This window comes from Dama dama, chromosome 4, assembly GCF_033118175.1.
Source record: "Dama dama isolate Ldn47 chromosome 4, ASM3311817v1, whole genome shotgun sequence".
Classification (NCBI taxonomy): domain Eukaryota; kingdom Metazoa; phylum Chordata; class Mammalia; order Artiodactyla; family Cervidae; genus Dama; species Dama dama.
The window spans coordinates 65,690,829-65,703,423 of record NC_083684.1 but is presented as its reverse complement, the minus strand read 5'-3'; the positions used below and the strand labels follow the sequence as shown (position 1 = coordinate 65,703,423).

At 37.1% G+C, this 12,595-nt stretch overlaps 1 protein-coding gene across 4 annotated transcripts in view; it reads left to right on the top strand.

Annotated features, from left to right (window-relative positions):
• Positions 1–4,543, top strand: part of LOC133054783 (zinc finger protein 347-like) — a 36,299-nt gene extending 31,756 nt beyond the window's left edge. For all 4 annotated transcript variants that reach the window (XM_061140103.1, XM_061140102.1, XM_061140101.1 and 1 more), the window contains one exon: positions 2,675–4,543. In XM_061140103.1, the coding sequence (XP_060996086.1) occupies positions 2,675–3,915 (1,241 nt within the window). In that variant the 3' untranslated portion in view covers positions 3,916–4,543. The remainder of the gene's footprint in view (positions 1–2,674) is intronic.
• The last annotated feature ends 8,052 nt before the right edge of the window (positions 4,544–12,595 follow it).

Below are 12,595 nucleotides of genomic sequence, written 5' to 3'. Positions count from 1 at the left end.
GGACTTCCAAAAATATGTGCAATAAAAGTGGCAATAGTGAGCATTTTTGTCTTATTCATGTTGTTAAGGGGAGTGCTTTCAGTTTTTCCCTGTTGAGTATGATGTTAGCTGTGTGTTTGACATATACAGTCTTAATTATGTTGAGGTAGGGTCCATCTGTGCTGACTTTCTGAAGTGTTTTTATCATAAGTGGCACTTGAATTTTGTCAGAACCTTTTCTGCATCTATTGATGATCATATGGTTTTTAGTCTTCAACTGTTAATGTGGTGTATCATACTGAATAACTTGTGGATATTGAGAAATCTCGCATCCCTGCAATAAATCCCACTTGATCATGGTTTATGATATTTTTATGTATTAGTAACTTTGAATCTGCTCTTTTGAACTCAGGGAAGGTCTAGGAGAATAAAGGAAAAGGCTCAGAAAGGCTTTTGTAACTGGGAAGGTCCTCCAGAGACAGTTTCAGTCCCTCCTTTTCTTTGATACTCCTCGATCTTGAGATGAACATGTGTGGAAGAAGAAGCGAAATGAATGTCCAATAGAGAGGTTAGTCATACTTGGCAGAGGAACCCAGGTTTAGATAGCCTTTTCCTGGATGTTCCTTCTGATTTCTGCTAATAAGATTCTTACACAATATCCTGGAATATTGTGTATGTTTTTCTTGAATATAAGCATTCCATTGTAATGTACAAAATTCACAATTGGATATGTTACATTGTAAATAATATAACAGGTATTATCCTGCTTTCTCCATATATCGCAGTCACTCTTAAAATCTCTCTTGTTTCTGTCCTGTACCCATAGTATAATGCCCATAAACTTGCTGAACCAGTTCTTTTCTTTTCAGGTCAGTATATTAGTTTGCGCTCTCAGTTATTTTCACGAAGACATGCAGTCCCAAGCTGATATCTGACATCAGCCTGTGTACCCTATGCTCCACGCAGGCCCTCTGTTAGTCCTGACCATTCCTCACATAGTACCTTGATACGGATGGAAACATTGTTCTTACCTACTGCATCCCTCCACCTTCTACATGCTCTCACTGTAAAGATAATCTCTGGTCATTTATTGAACAGGTTTCTCAGGACATAACCTCAATCACTCTGTGCATCCATGATAACTCACAAACCATTTCAAGATGGGATGACTGAATAAGTGTGTTAAACAGACTACTTCTGTCTTGTATCTTCCTTGAAATTTTCTATGTTCCTTGTATTTTTTTCTTTAATATTTTCTAATCTGTTTCTTTGGTGGGTGGTCATGTTTACAAATAATTTTTCTCAGTCTGTAGGTTCAGATTCATATCCTGGTTCTCCTACCACTTTGTGGGCCAATTGGGTATGTCTCCTGCTCTGATTAGAGAAAAACATGTTAATTTACCTCAAGTCTTTCAAAGCAAATTAGTGCTGTCAGTTCGCTTACAGTAGGGCATGGTTTATAGTAAATACTCAAAATTTACTTTTGTTTAAAAAAGGTAATATCTATATTCTGGCATGTTCTTTATGATATGACCTTATCTACATTATATCTTTTTTTTTTTTACATTTTTTTTTACATTATATCTTTTTAAATTTTTATTTATTTTTTAATTGAAGAATAAATGCTTTACAGAATTTTGTTTGCTGTCAAACCTCAGCTACATTATATTCTGTATGCTTTTCACTTGCAACATTTTTCAGCAATACTGTCTGACCCTAGTCAATAAAGACACAAAGCAGTCACTTTTTATTTATTATATTTTGGTGCCATTAAACCAGGTAATTAAGAATAGTGCATGGCTAGAGATTAGCCTTCCTTGGTGGCTCAGTGGTAAAGAATTCACCTGCTAATGCAGAAGATGCAGGTTTGATCCCTGTGTCAGGAAGATCCCATGGAGAAGGAAATGGCAACCCACTCCATTATTCTTGCCTGGGAAATCCCTTGGACAGAGGAGTCCTGTGGGCTACAGTCCACGGGGTCGCAAAGAGTCAAACACGACTGAGCGACTGAACAACAACAACATAGGCAGGGATTGCTTTGGTTCTTGGCTGTTAGAAAACTGATGAATATTTACATACTACTTGTTAACATTGTAAAATGCCTTTTCTTTTTGGGTACATAGTACTATAGCAGATTTAGAAAATTATGTTGTTTCCAAAAAATTGTTTTAGTCATCTTCATTTTCTCATTTGTTTCCAATTGTAAACAACCAATTATGAATAGTTAATTATTAATTGGGTAAGCTTGGTTTTGGATTATTTACTGTTACAATATATAATATGTTGTTTAGAATTTATTTATATACAGTAAGTATGCAGAATACAGTGATAGTGTAATAGTTTTCTTTTCAATTTGAGACAACTATTGATTGATATGTTCCTAGGGGTCCTGGTAGAAAATAACTCCGCTTTTGAGAGTTGGCTTAAGATTGTCCAGTGTGAGTGTGTTTGGCACACTTTTTTTAAAACTAGGTTTTTAAAACTAGGCTACATTAACTGTGAAGTTATGTTTTCATGCTTTCTTAAGATAAGAATAAGAATTATATTCCTTTAGTGTTTCTAAAGACTTAAGGTCATCATTGTGGTGTTTCATAACTTGGTATAAATATTACTTTTGGTGTAATATATATTCAACATGAAACAATTACTTTTGAATTATTGTGAGCAGGTACCTATAGTTCTTTTTATCTTGTAGATATCTGTCCTACACTTGTGATCAAGCATTTACAACCCAAAGCAAACAGTGATAATAAACGAGAACCGTTCCAAAGATTGATGCTGGGAAGATCTGAAAGCTGTGAAATCAAACATTTTCATCTTTGGGAAAGTCAGGAAAATATGTGTGACATTGAGTATCTGGGGAGAGATGACAAAAGAAATCACAAAGGAACACCTGTAAGCCTTGATGGAAATGTGCCTGATGGAAGAGATTCACATGATAGAAAGGATGCAGGAATCAAGCCCTTTGGAAACAGGCTTGGGTTTAACTTTCAGGATAAACTGCAGATATTTCAAACTGGCGGGATAATTTCTGAATATAATGAAGTTGAGAGGTCTGTCAACAACAGTTTCTCATTCTCACCACTTCAAAGAATTGCTCGTGTCCAAACCAGTGTTTCTAATATATATGGGGATGATTTTATGAATCCTTCAGTAATAATACAAGACCTCAAAGCACACAGGGAAAAACCTTACAAATGTGATGAGTGTGGGAAAGCCTATCTTAAGGGCTCATACCTCATTAAACATCAGGCCATCCATATAAGAGAGGAATCACATAAATGTGAAGTATGTGACAAATTGTTTGATCAAAGTTCACAGCTTGCACGTCATTTGAAAATTCATTCTGAAGTGAAATGTTACAAATGTAATGAGTGTGGCAAAACCTTTACTGACAGCTCAAACCTCAGGAGACATCAGAAAATTCATACAGGAAAGAAATTGTTTAAATGTGATATATGTGACAAAGTCTTCAGCCGAAATGCTCACCTTGCTGGTCATCAGAGGGTTCATACTGGAGAGAAACCTTACAAATGTAATGAGTGTGGCAAGCACTTCAGTCAACCTTCACAGTTTATAAGTCATAAGAGATTTCATACTGGAGAGAAACCTTACAAGTGTGATGAGTGTGGCAAGGCCTTTCGTGTAAAGTCAATCCTTTTAAGTCATCAGACGGTTCATACTGGTGAGAGACCTTACAAATGTGATGAGTGTGGAAAAGTCTTCGGTCAAAAACCACATCTTCGACTTCATTGGAGAATTCATACTGGAGAGAGACCTTTCAAATGTAATGAGTGTGGCAAGTTCTTCAGTCGAAATTCACACCTTACAAGTCATCGGAGAATACATATAGAGAAACCTTTCAAATGTTTCGAGTGTGGAAAATCCTTTACTCAGGTCTCAGCACTCACTAAACATCAGAAAATCCATACATGAGAGAAACTTATGTGAATGTGGTATATGGTAGAAGTCTTCAAAATTCAAAGTTCAAACTTCACACACTACTGTTGGTCAGAGAATTCATACTACTGAGGAACCATACAAATATGAGTGTAGCAACATCTTAGCTTGATGAGAAAATTCATGCTGGATAGAAGCCAGATATATACGTATTTATTAGTCAGGTCTTTAGAACATGAATTCATCCTAGAAAGATTCCTCACCAGTTTCACAAATGTGAAAAAAAGAAAAACCCTATCCTCACATCTCACATCTCGCCAGTAGTATCAGAGTATTTATCCTGGAGAAAACACACAGCAGTGTAATGTGTGTGGCAGGGATCTTACCCCAAAGTCACAAGATAGGAACATAGTGGAGCCATACTTCCCAGGCTCAGTGGTTGTGGCAAATCCTTTACCTTTTTCACTATATGTATTCTCTGATGACTTCAGTTCAGATACTCAGCAACTGCAGTAAGTCCATATTTGAAGAGAAGCTATAGAGATCTTTTCATGTTAAAGAAACCCGAATTCTAACTCAGCAAAGTTGATTCTTTGGGACAGTAGTCCACCATCTTTTTGGTGTCTGGGCTTTCTGAATAAAGTCACTATTCCTTGCCCAACAAGTAGTCTCTCAGTTTATTGGCCTGTTGTGTGATGAGCTCTAAGAGCTTGGCTTTGGTAATACATTGATCAAATGCATTTGCTACATGTGTTTCATGATGGTCTCTGGGAAGGAATCAGTGAGATGAAGGGGCGGTCTTCATTAGATACAATTCACTCAGGTCCGTGTTTCCTGGAAAAACACACAGCCTGAATTACAAAATTCAAAAGTGTGTGTGAATTAGCAACAGGCAGGGCGGAAAATAATGTGAAACTAGGACATGACTCATCATGGTCAGCAGGATCAGGAAACCGTTCCATACATAGTCCAGCCTGTTATAAAAATAATGTTCTACCAACTGACCTTGAACAGAGTAGGCAAGATGTTAAAAGGACTGGGCTTTTCGTAGGAGGAGAGGGACAGTGACCAGGGACTGATGGTGTGCTAGGAACAATGCATAGGAAAAGGGTCATGTTCTCCTTTGGATAGAAATAACTGTTGTATGTATGATTAAAGAAGAGTTACTCTTATTTGTGGAAATTGAAGACAGAGCTGTCACAGTCTTTGTAGACTGGGACCAGGGGACTAGAGTTGACGAGAAGAAGGATACAGGGGACCCAAGTCTCGAGTGAGACAAGTGTGCTTCATTTGCAGAAACGCATGTTTATATATCGTCATACAAGGCAGCTTTAGGCAGTAAAAAAATTGAGCAAAAACAAAGCCAAGCAAATAACAATCTTCAAAGGGCCAGAAAGCATTCCATATCCTGAGTAAGAGGGGCATAACTGAATAGATTATCTTTTAGTAAAAGCTCACTGAAAGGAATCCAAGCAGGTGCCCTTTCTCATGATCTCAGTCCTGAGAACTGCGTGCAGCTCTGCTCATTCCTGTTTTCCAGGAACTGATAAGGAATAGAGAGTCCTTGAGAAATGGCACACAAAAGAAGAAAATGCAACATATTGGATCCCTTAAAGTTGAACATCCCCTGACAATTCCCACTTTTTTATTTTTTCATAATTAGGGGTGTAGATACTTTTGTGAAAAAGGCCTTGACCAATTGAGTTTGTTTAGTTTTAATAAATTTAGTTGAAAGGCATCGGTATATTACAGATATCACCAGGATAATTATCAACATTATAGTTTCAGATCCAATACTATGTGTAATGCTTTGAAACCATCCTCGAGGGTCTAGTCCAGATAATTGATCAGCTAGCTGTCCAAACTGTTGGAAGAGGGTAGACTCTTAGAGAAAGTTTCAAGGATTTCCTTTTGCAACAATTGTACATTTATGGAAGCATTATTATGTATTTCTTGCAAATGAAATTTGATTTGTTCCCAATTGTAAGCACTATGGTTAAACCAAACAGGAGTGATACAAAATTGAGTAGAATTCCAATCACAATTTAATAACACTTGTTTTGTGAATCTATTAATTGATCTCCAACCCATTGGAAGGCTGTTTTTAATTCCTGAATTTTATCTTGAAATTTTTCATCTATCTGAACCTGAGTAACCCATATAGTATGAGCATCTTTAGTCCAGTTTTGAATGAAGTTTTGTGTTTGAATTGAAGTTTGTAAAGCAGTGTCTGATAGCAGCAGTGGTACAAATGGCTATTAACCCCAAAATGCCAAGAATCAACCATCCAGTGAATCACTTAGATAGTCAGAGTAATTTAGTGAGTAACTGGGAGGCAAGTCTTGCCATGGGACCCTCTTTCCAGGGCCGTTGGAGATCTACTGGCAGCTACAGAATATGTCAAGATCGAAGAATCCAAAGAGATTTGCTTTTTAGAGAAATAGCGGAATTAAGACAGATATACAATTTGCAATCAGTACAAGTCACAGAATGTAAAGTCTTATTAAATTGTAAGTTTCCTATGGTTATAACAAAAGGAAGGGGAATACAAGCTTGTATAAAATATGACTGATTATAACAGAAGGAATAGTTACTATGACTATGACTGGTCCTTGTGACATATCCAGTCCAAGTTTTTCAGTATTTGTAGCAAGTTTCCAGATGTCCCATTGTTCAGGCCCATTTTTTTAATTGAGGACAATTTGAGGGTGAGGAGGCACCATTCTGCTGTCAAGCCAGCCAAGGAGTCCTTTGTCATGGATGTGTTCCATTGATGTGTTGGTAATCTTCCATTTACTTGAGTAACATAATCACACATAGTACTGTTAATATCATCTGAGCAGTTAGATAACCACATACCATAGGGTCCCCTATCAACAATGGTGTAACTGGCCACAAACATTAATTTCCCTGATTTAGCTTGACATCTAACTCAATAAACAGGAGGATATTTAAAATCCTTATATGTAAACCCCTTACATTCCAAGTTTTGCCCTTTTCCTAGAGTTTGGGAGTATTGACCTGGTTCTCATAAAAGGACAGGGCAGTAAACAGTGTAAACAATGTGCGCAAGTTCTTTTTTGGAGGGAGGATGAAAGCCCACGTTTGTCAACTAATATTAATACATAATTCTGCTGGACCCATGCATAAAGGAAGAATTTCATAGCCTAGAGAGATGTTAATTAGTCTTCCTTCTTCATCAGGATGAGAGGACCCCTCCAAGCTCCAAGGAGGAGGCATATGTACTGAGTCAGTGGATATGACCAGTCCTTTATCTGTTCATTCTACAACGTGCAATAAAGCAGGGTTAGGTATATAAGCCCAATAAGTGTGATTAATGAAGTCATCCTGAGCAGGGGAAGCAAAAGCAAGCATAGCGACAAAAATGTTTTCTGGATTCCGAGGCATTCCCTGTTGAGAAACCAGATTTTCAGATTGATTAGTAAGGGTTTTTATGTGTCCCCAAGTGGGGAGATCATAAGGTCGATGACCTCAAGTGCAGCATTTCTTGGAAATTTTTTAAGTTGCCATGGCTTGTACTGGAAGCTCCTCCTCCTGGGGATTTCGCCATTTCTTCCTGTCTTGAATGACTATAGCTCGCCTGGGACGGATCTTCTGAAGAGGGAGCCAACTGATTTCCTTGGATCCATCTGGAGAAATACAAGCATACCCCTTTCTCTGTAATATTAATTTTCCAGATTTCCATTGTTTAGTCAACCTGTCTTGATACCAGACTGGCAGAGGAAGGGAGGTATCCTTCAGTGCCTCAAAATGTTTTTCTGCTTTTGTCAAAATATCTCCTTGCAGAAAGTTTTAAACTTTATTTAAAACAAATAAAGCTGTATTAACAGTAGTTAGAGTATTAAAGAATATAGTGCATTTGAATCTAGTAAAGTGTGCTCTGGTTAAGTGTCAGGGGACATTCAACTTTAAGGGATCCAATATATTGCACTTTCTTCCTTTGTGTGCTGTTTCTCAAGGACTCTATTCCTTATCAGTTCCTGGAATACAGGAATGAGCAGAGCTGCACGCAGTTCTCAGGACTGAGATCATGGGAACGATCCTGCTTGAATTCCCTTCAATGACTCCCTTCAGTGACCTTTTACTTACAGGACTATCCATTTTGTTGCAACTGATGGAATTACATTCTTAATGGCTGAGTAGTCATTTTATGGAAGATATATAACCATGCGTTTCTGCAAATAAAGTACCCTTGTTTCACTCGATACTGGGGTCCCCTGTGTCCTTCTTTTCTCGCCTTCTTTTCGTCAACTCCAGTCCCCAGGTCCCAGTCAGTAAAGACCAAGACAAATGGTGCCCAAACAGGGACCTGGAGAATGCCCTTGGCAAGCAGACGGAGTGACTGTGGACCTACGGAGGTCGGTAAGTACAGTGATATGGGACGAACGATTGGAAAGCCCCCCCACTTTTCTACTTTACTTCTTCATTTACTTAAAGTCCAAGGACTTTCGGTTTCATGTCAGCTAATAGAGGCTTATCTCCAAACGGTGGTTGAACATTATCCCTGATTCCCCAGTGAAGGCAGTTTCAATTTAGAAATTTGGAACCAGATTAAAGAGAATGTTAAATGAGCCTGAAGACAGGGAAAAAATATTCCAATAGTTTTCTGGCCCTCATGGGATCTTATTAAAGCTGTGATTCTGCCATTTCAAGATAATTCTAGCCTCACCCCACTCTGATATTCGACAACAGGCAGAACACTTGTTACATGAATATGAATTAGATGATGAAACTTTACAAAAGGCTCAATTAGAACAACATAAAATATTTCAAAATTTTCCCACCAGCGCTGACCCAAGTGCTCCTCCTTCTCGTCTTGCAATGGGCACAAAACCGAAAGTCCCCTCAATTCAAGAACAAGAGGACCCTGATGATGATTCTTCTGAGGCTCTTTTTGACAGTAAGGCTAACAATACTTTTCTTGAGGACAACGATAAGCCTTTGGCACACACTTGTATTTATGAAAAAATACTATCCACTCATTCTCCTTCACGACAAAGGCTTTCTGAGTTACTGGCTTTGCAGTCTCAAATCTCTGAAGCTGATGGTTTCTCTGCTTTCCCTGTTTTGAGAAATACTAACGCCCAAGGGAAGTAATACCTCAATACGAAGGCATTGATTTTTCTCACATGCAACAAATGAAGAAAGCTGTAACTGTGTGGCCCTCATTCACCTTTCACTAAGGAACTTTTAAACGCTATGGCATCTTCTATTGGAAATTTTGTTCCTTATGATTGGCGACTTTTGATAAGGGCTCTTCTTAAACCCGGAGAATATCTTCAGTGGACAATGTGGTTTCAGGATGTGGCCCAAGATCATGCCAATTCTAATGCTCGAGCTGGCACTCCCCAAAACCAAATTACTTTTGAAATGTTAACTGGTACAGGGCAATTTGATGCTATAGAAGCTCAAATACAAATCCCTTCTTGGTGGAAAACTATCTTGACTGTAATAATTGTAGTCATCTTGTTCTTGCTGTTTGCTTTTCATATCTGTAACTACTGTATAATGAACTTTGTATCTAAGTGGCTTAGGCATTCAAGTTACAAGTGATTTTGTTCCTGCTCCTGTGTTGGGGTCCTTTAATGGACGGAACCTGGTGGTACGGAGTCGACGATAAGAAAGTGAAAGAGAGAGAGAGAGAGAGAGACAAAAAAGACCCAGGGACCTAAGCTCTGATGGAGCAAAGGTGCTTTAATGATTTTTCTATGAGTATATATAGGCTGTGGTACAAGAAACTTCTTTTGGGAATGATAAAGATCAGAAAACCAAACGTACAGCAACCGTTACCAAGGGAACAAGGGGTAATGTTAGTCACAAGGTCAGGAGGCAATCCATATCTCAAGAAAGGGGAACAAGACTAAGCAGTTTTGTCCTAAAGAGAATGTTTACTAAAGGAGACCCAAGCCTGCCTCACACAATGACCTCAGTCCCTGGGAGCAGCGTGCTGTTCCGCTTGAAGAGGGACAAAGGACTCATGAGAGACAGCACGTAGGAATCCTCCCATCAAACATTCCCTGACAATTCCCCCTTATTTATTTATAATATTTGTAAGAAGAGTTTTGACCATCAGAGTTTATTCAGTTTTGACAATCTGTATGAAGGCAACAGTAGACAACAAATATAATTGTTAAGACAATCACCAAAATTATAGTTCTAGACCCAATATTATGAGTAAGGCTTTGAAACTATCTATATGGGTCTAGCCTAGATAATTGATCAGCCAGTTGTTTAGCTAAAGTTCCCATACTAGTGGGAGAGGGCAGATTATTAGAAAAGGTTTTACATATTTTTTTTGTAATAACTACATTCAGAAAGGCATTATCATATATGTTTTAAAAATGAAACTTGATTTGTTTCTAGTTGTAGCCACTATTATAGAAATGAACAGGAGTAACATGAAATTGAGTAGAATTTTAATCATATTTTAGCATCATCTGTTTTTGTACATCTGTTTATTGATCTCTAACCCGTTTGATGGCTGTTCTCAGTTCTTGTATTTTTTTTTTAATATCTTCATCTATTTGAGCCTGAGTAGCCCACATAATATGCGCATCTTTAGTCTAATTTTGGATAAAATTATGTGTTTGAATTGAGGTTTGTAAAGTAACGCTAGTGATGGCAGCAATGGTGTAAATAGTTATTAATCTTATAATGTCAAAAATCAGCCATCTAATGAATCATTTAGATCACTAGAGCAATTTAGTAAATAACTAGGAAGCAAGTCTAGCCTTGGGACGTTTTTCTCAGGGCCATTGGAGATTTATTGGTAACCATAGATTATGTCGAGATCGAAGAATCAAAAGGGAGTCATTTTTTAAGGAAATAGAGGAGTTAAGACAAGTATATAATTTACAATTTATGTAAGTTACAGAACGTAAAGTCTTATTGAATTGTAAATTTCTTATAGCTATAACAAAAGGAAGTGGAACATAGGCTTGTATAAAATATGATTGATTATAGTGAAAGAAATTATTGTTATAGTTATGATTGGTCCCTGTGAAATGTCTGGTCTAAGTCCCAAGTTTTTTGGTGTTTGTAGCAAGTTTTTAGATGTCCCATTGTTTAGGCCCAATCTGTTTATCAAGGATGATTCGAGGACAAGGTGGGGGCCATTTCATTGTCAAGCTAACCAAGAAGTCTTCTGTCATGGTAATGTTCTATTGTAGTATTAGTAACCTTTTATGTTGCTTGAGTAATATAATCATACATAGTATTGTTAATATCATCTGAGCAGTTTAATAACCATATACTATGAGGTCTCTAATTGACAATTGTATGATTAGCTATAAACATTAATTTTCTTGATTTGGCCTGACATTTGTCTTAATGAACAGGAATATGCTTAAAGTTCTTATCAGTAAATGCTTTGTATAGTGTTCTTTGTTTTTTCTTTAATTCTTTTCTTAAAGTTTTAGTAGCATAAACATGATTTATGGACAAAGAAAGGGCAGTAAGTAATCTAAGAAGCATCAGAAAGTCTTCTTTTGGAGACAGGGGAAGGCCTAAGTTTGTTGGCTAACGTTTATGCATAATTTTGTTGTGTCCATACACAAAGGAAGGATTTTTAAATTAAATTAAATTAAACTATTAATTAGTTTTTCTTTTTTTTTCAGGATGAGAGGGCCCCTCCAAGTTCTAAGGAGGGGGCATATGTGTTAGTGGATATGATTGGTCTTATATCTGTCCATTTTATAACCTTACCTACAATAAAAAAAAAGGGGGGGTTAGGTATATAAGCCCAGTAAGTGTGATCAATCAAGTCAGCATGAGCGGGGGAAGCAAAAGCAAGCAAACCAAGCGTAGTGAAGAAAAATATTTTCAGGATTTCGAGGCATTCCCTGTTGAGAAATCAGATTTTCAGTTTGATTAGTAAGGGTTTTTATCTGTCTACAAGTAGAGAGATCATAAGGTCGCTGACGTCGAGTGCGGCGTTTTATGGAAATTTTTAATGTCGCCATGGCTTGTATTGGAATTTTTTTTTCTTGGGTTTTTTGCTGTTTCATCTTTAGTCTGAATGTTGGGGGCCCCCTTAGGTTGAATCTTTTGAAGAGGAAGTCATGTCAGCTCGTTGGATCTATCTGGAGAAATAGAAGCATACCCTTTCCCTGTTAGATTAGTTTCTTAGATTTTCATTGATTAGTTAACCCGTCTTGATATCAAATGGGCAAAGGAAAGGAGGTGTCTTTTAATGTTTCAAAACTTCTTTTTTTGTTTGCTTGTTTTTTGTTTTTTGCTATTGTCAAAACATCTCTTTGTGGTAAATTTAAAAAGTTTAAAACAAATAAGGCTATATTAACAATAGTTATAAAAAGAAAGGAAAGTGATAATGATGAAAACATTCTTAGGAAATATTTCAGTCCAAAAGAAAAAAATTATTTAGAAATCTGTTTGGGACTGGTATTTGGCTGTGGTTTGTGTTATTTGGGGCAAAGGATTAGGAGTAACCATTCAAAATTTTTTTTTAAGTGAAATTATTGAAAAGGTGATGCAGAACAACTTGGCAAATGAAATGCTGTTCACATCCAAATATATTTGACCTTGTCCTTGAAAAAGAAATGTAGCTTAGCAACTGTTGAATCTCACTGTTTAGTGTGTTAAAGAAGATGACTACACTTTCAAGACAGACCTGAAAAGAAGGCGAACATTTTACATTTCTCATATTCTTAGGAACAAATAATCTATTCAGGAAATG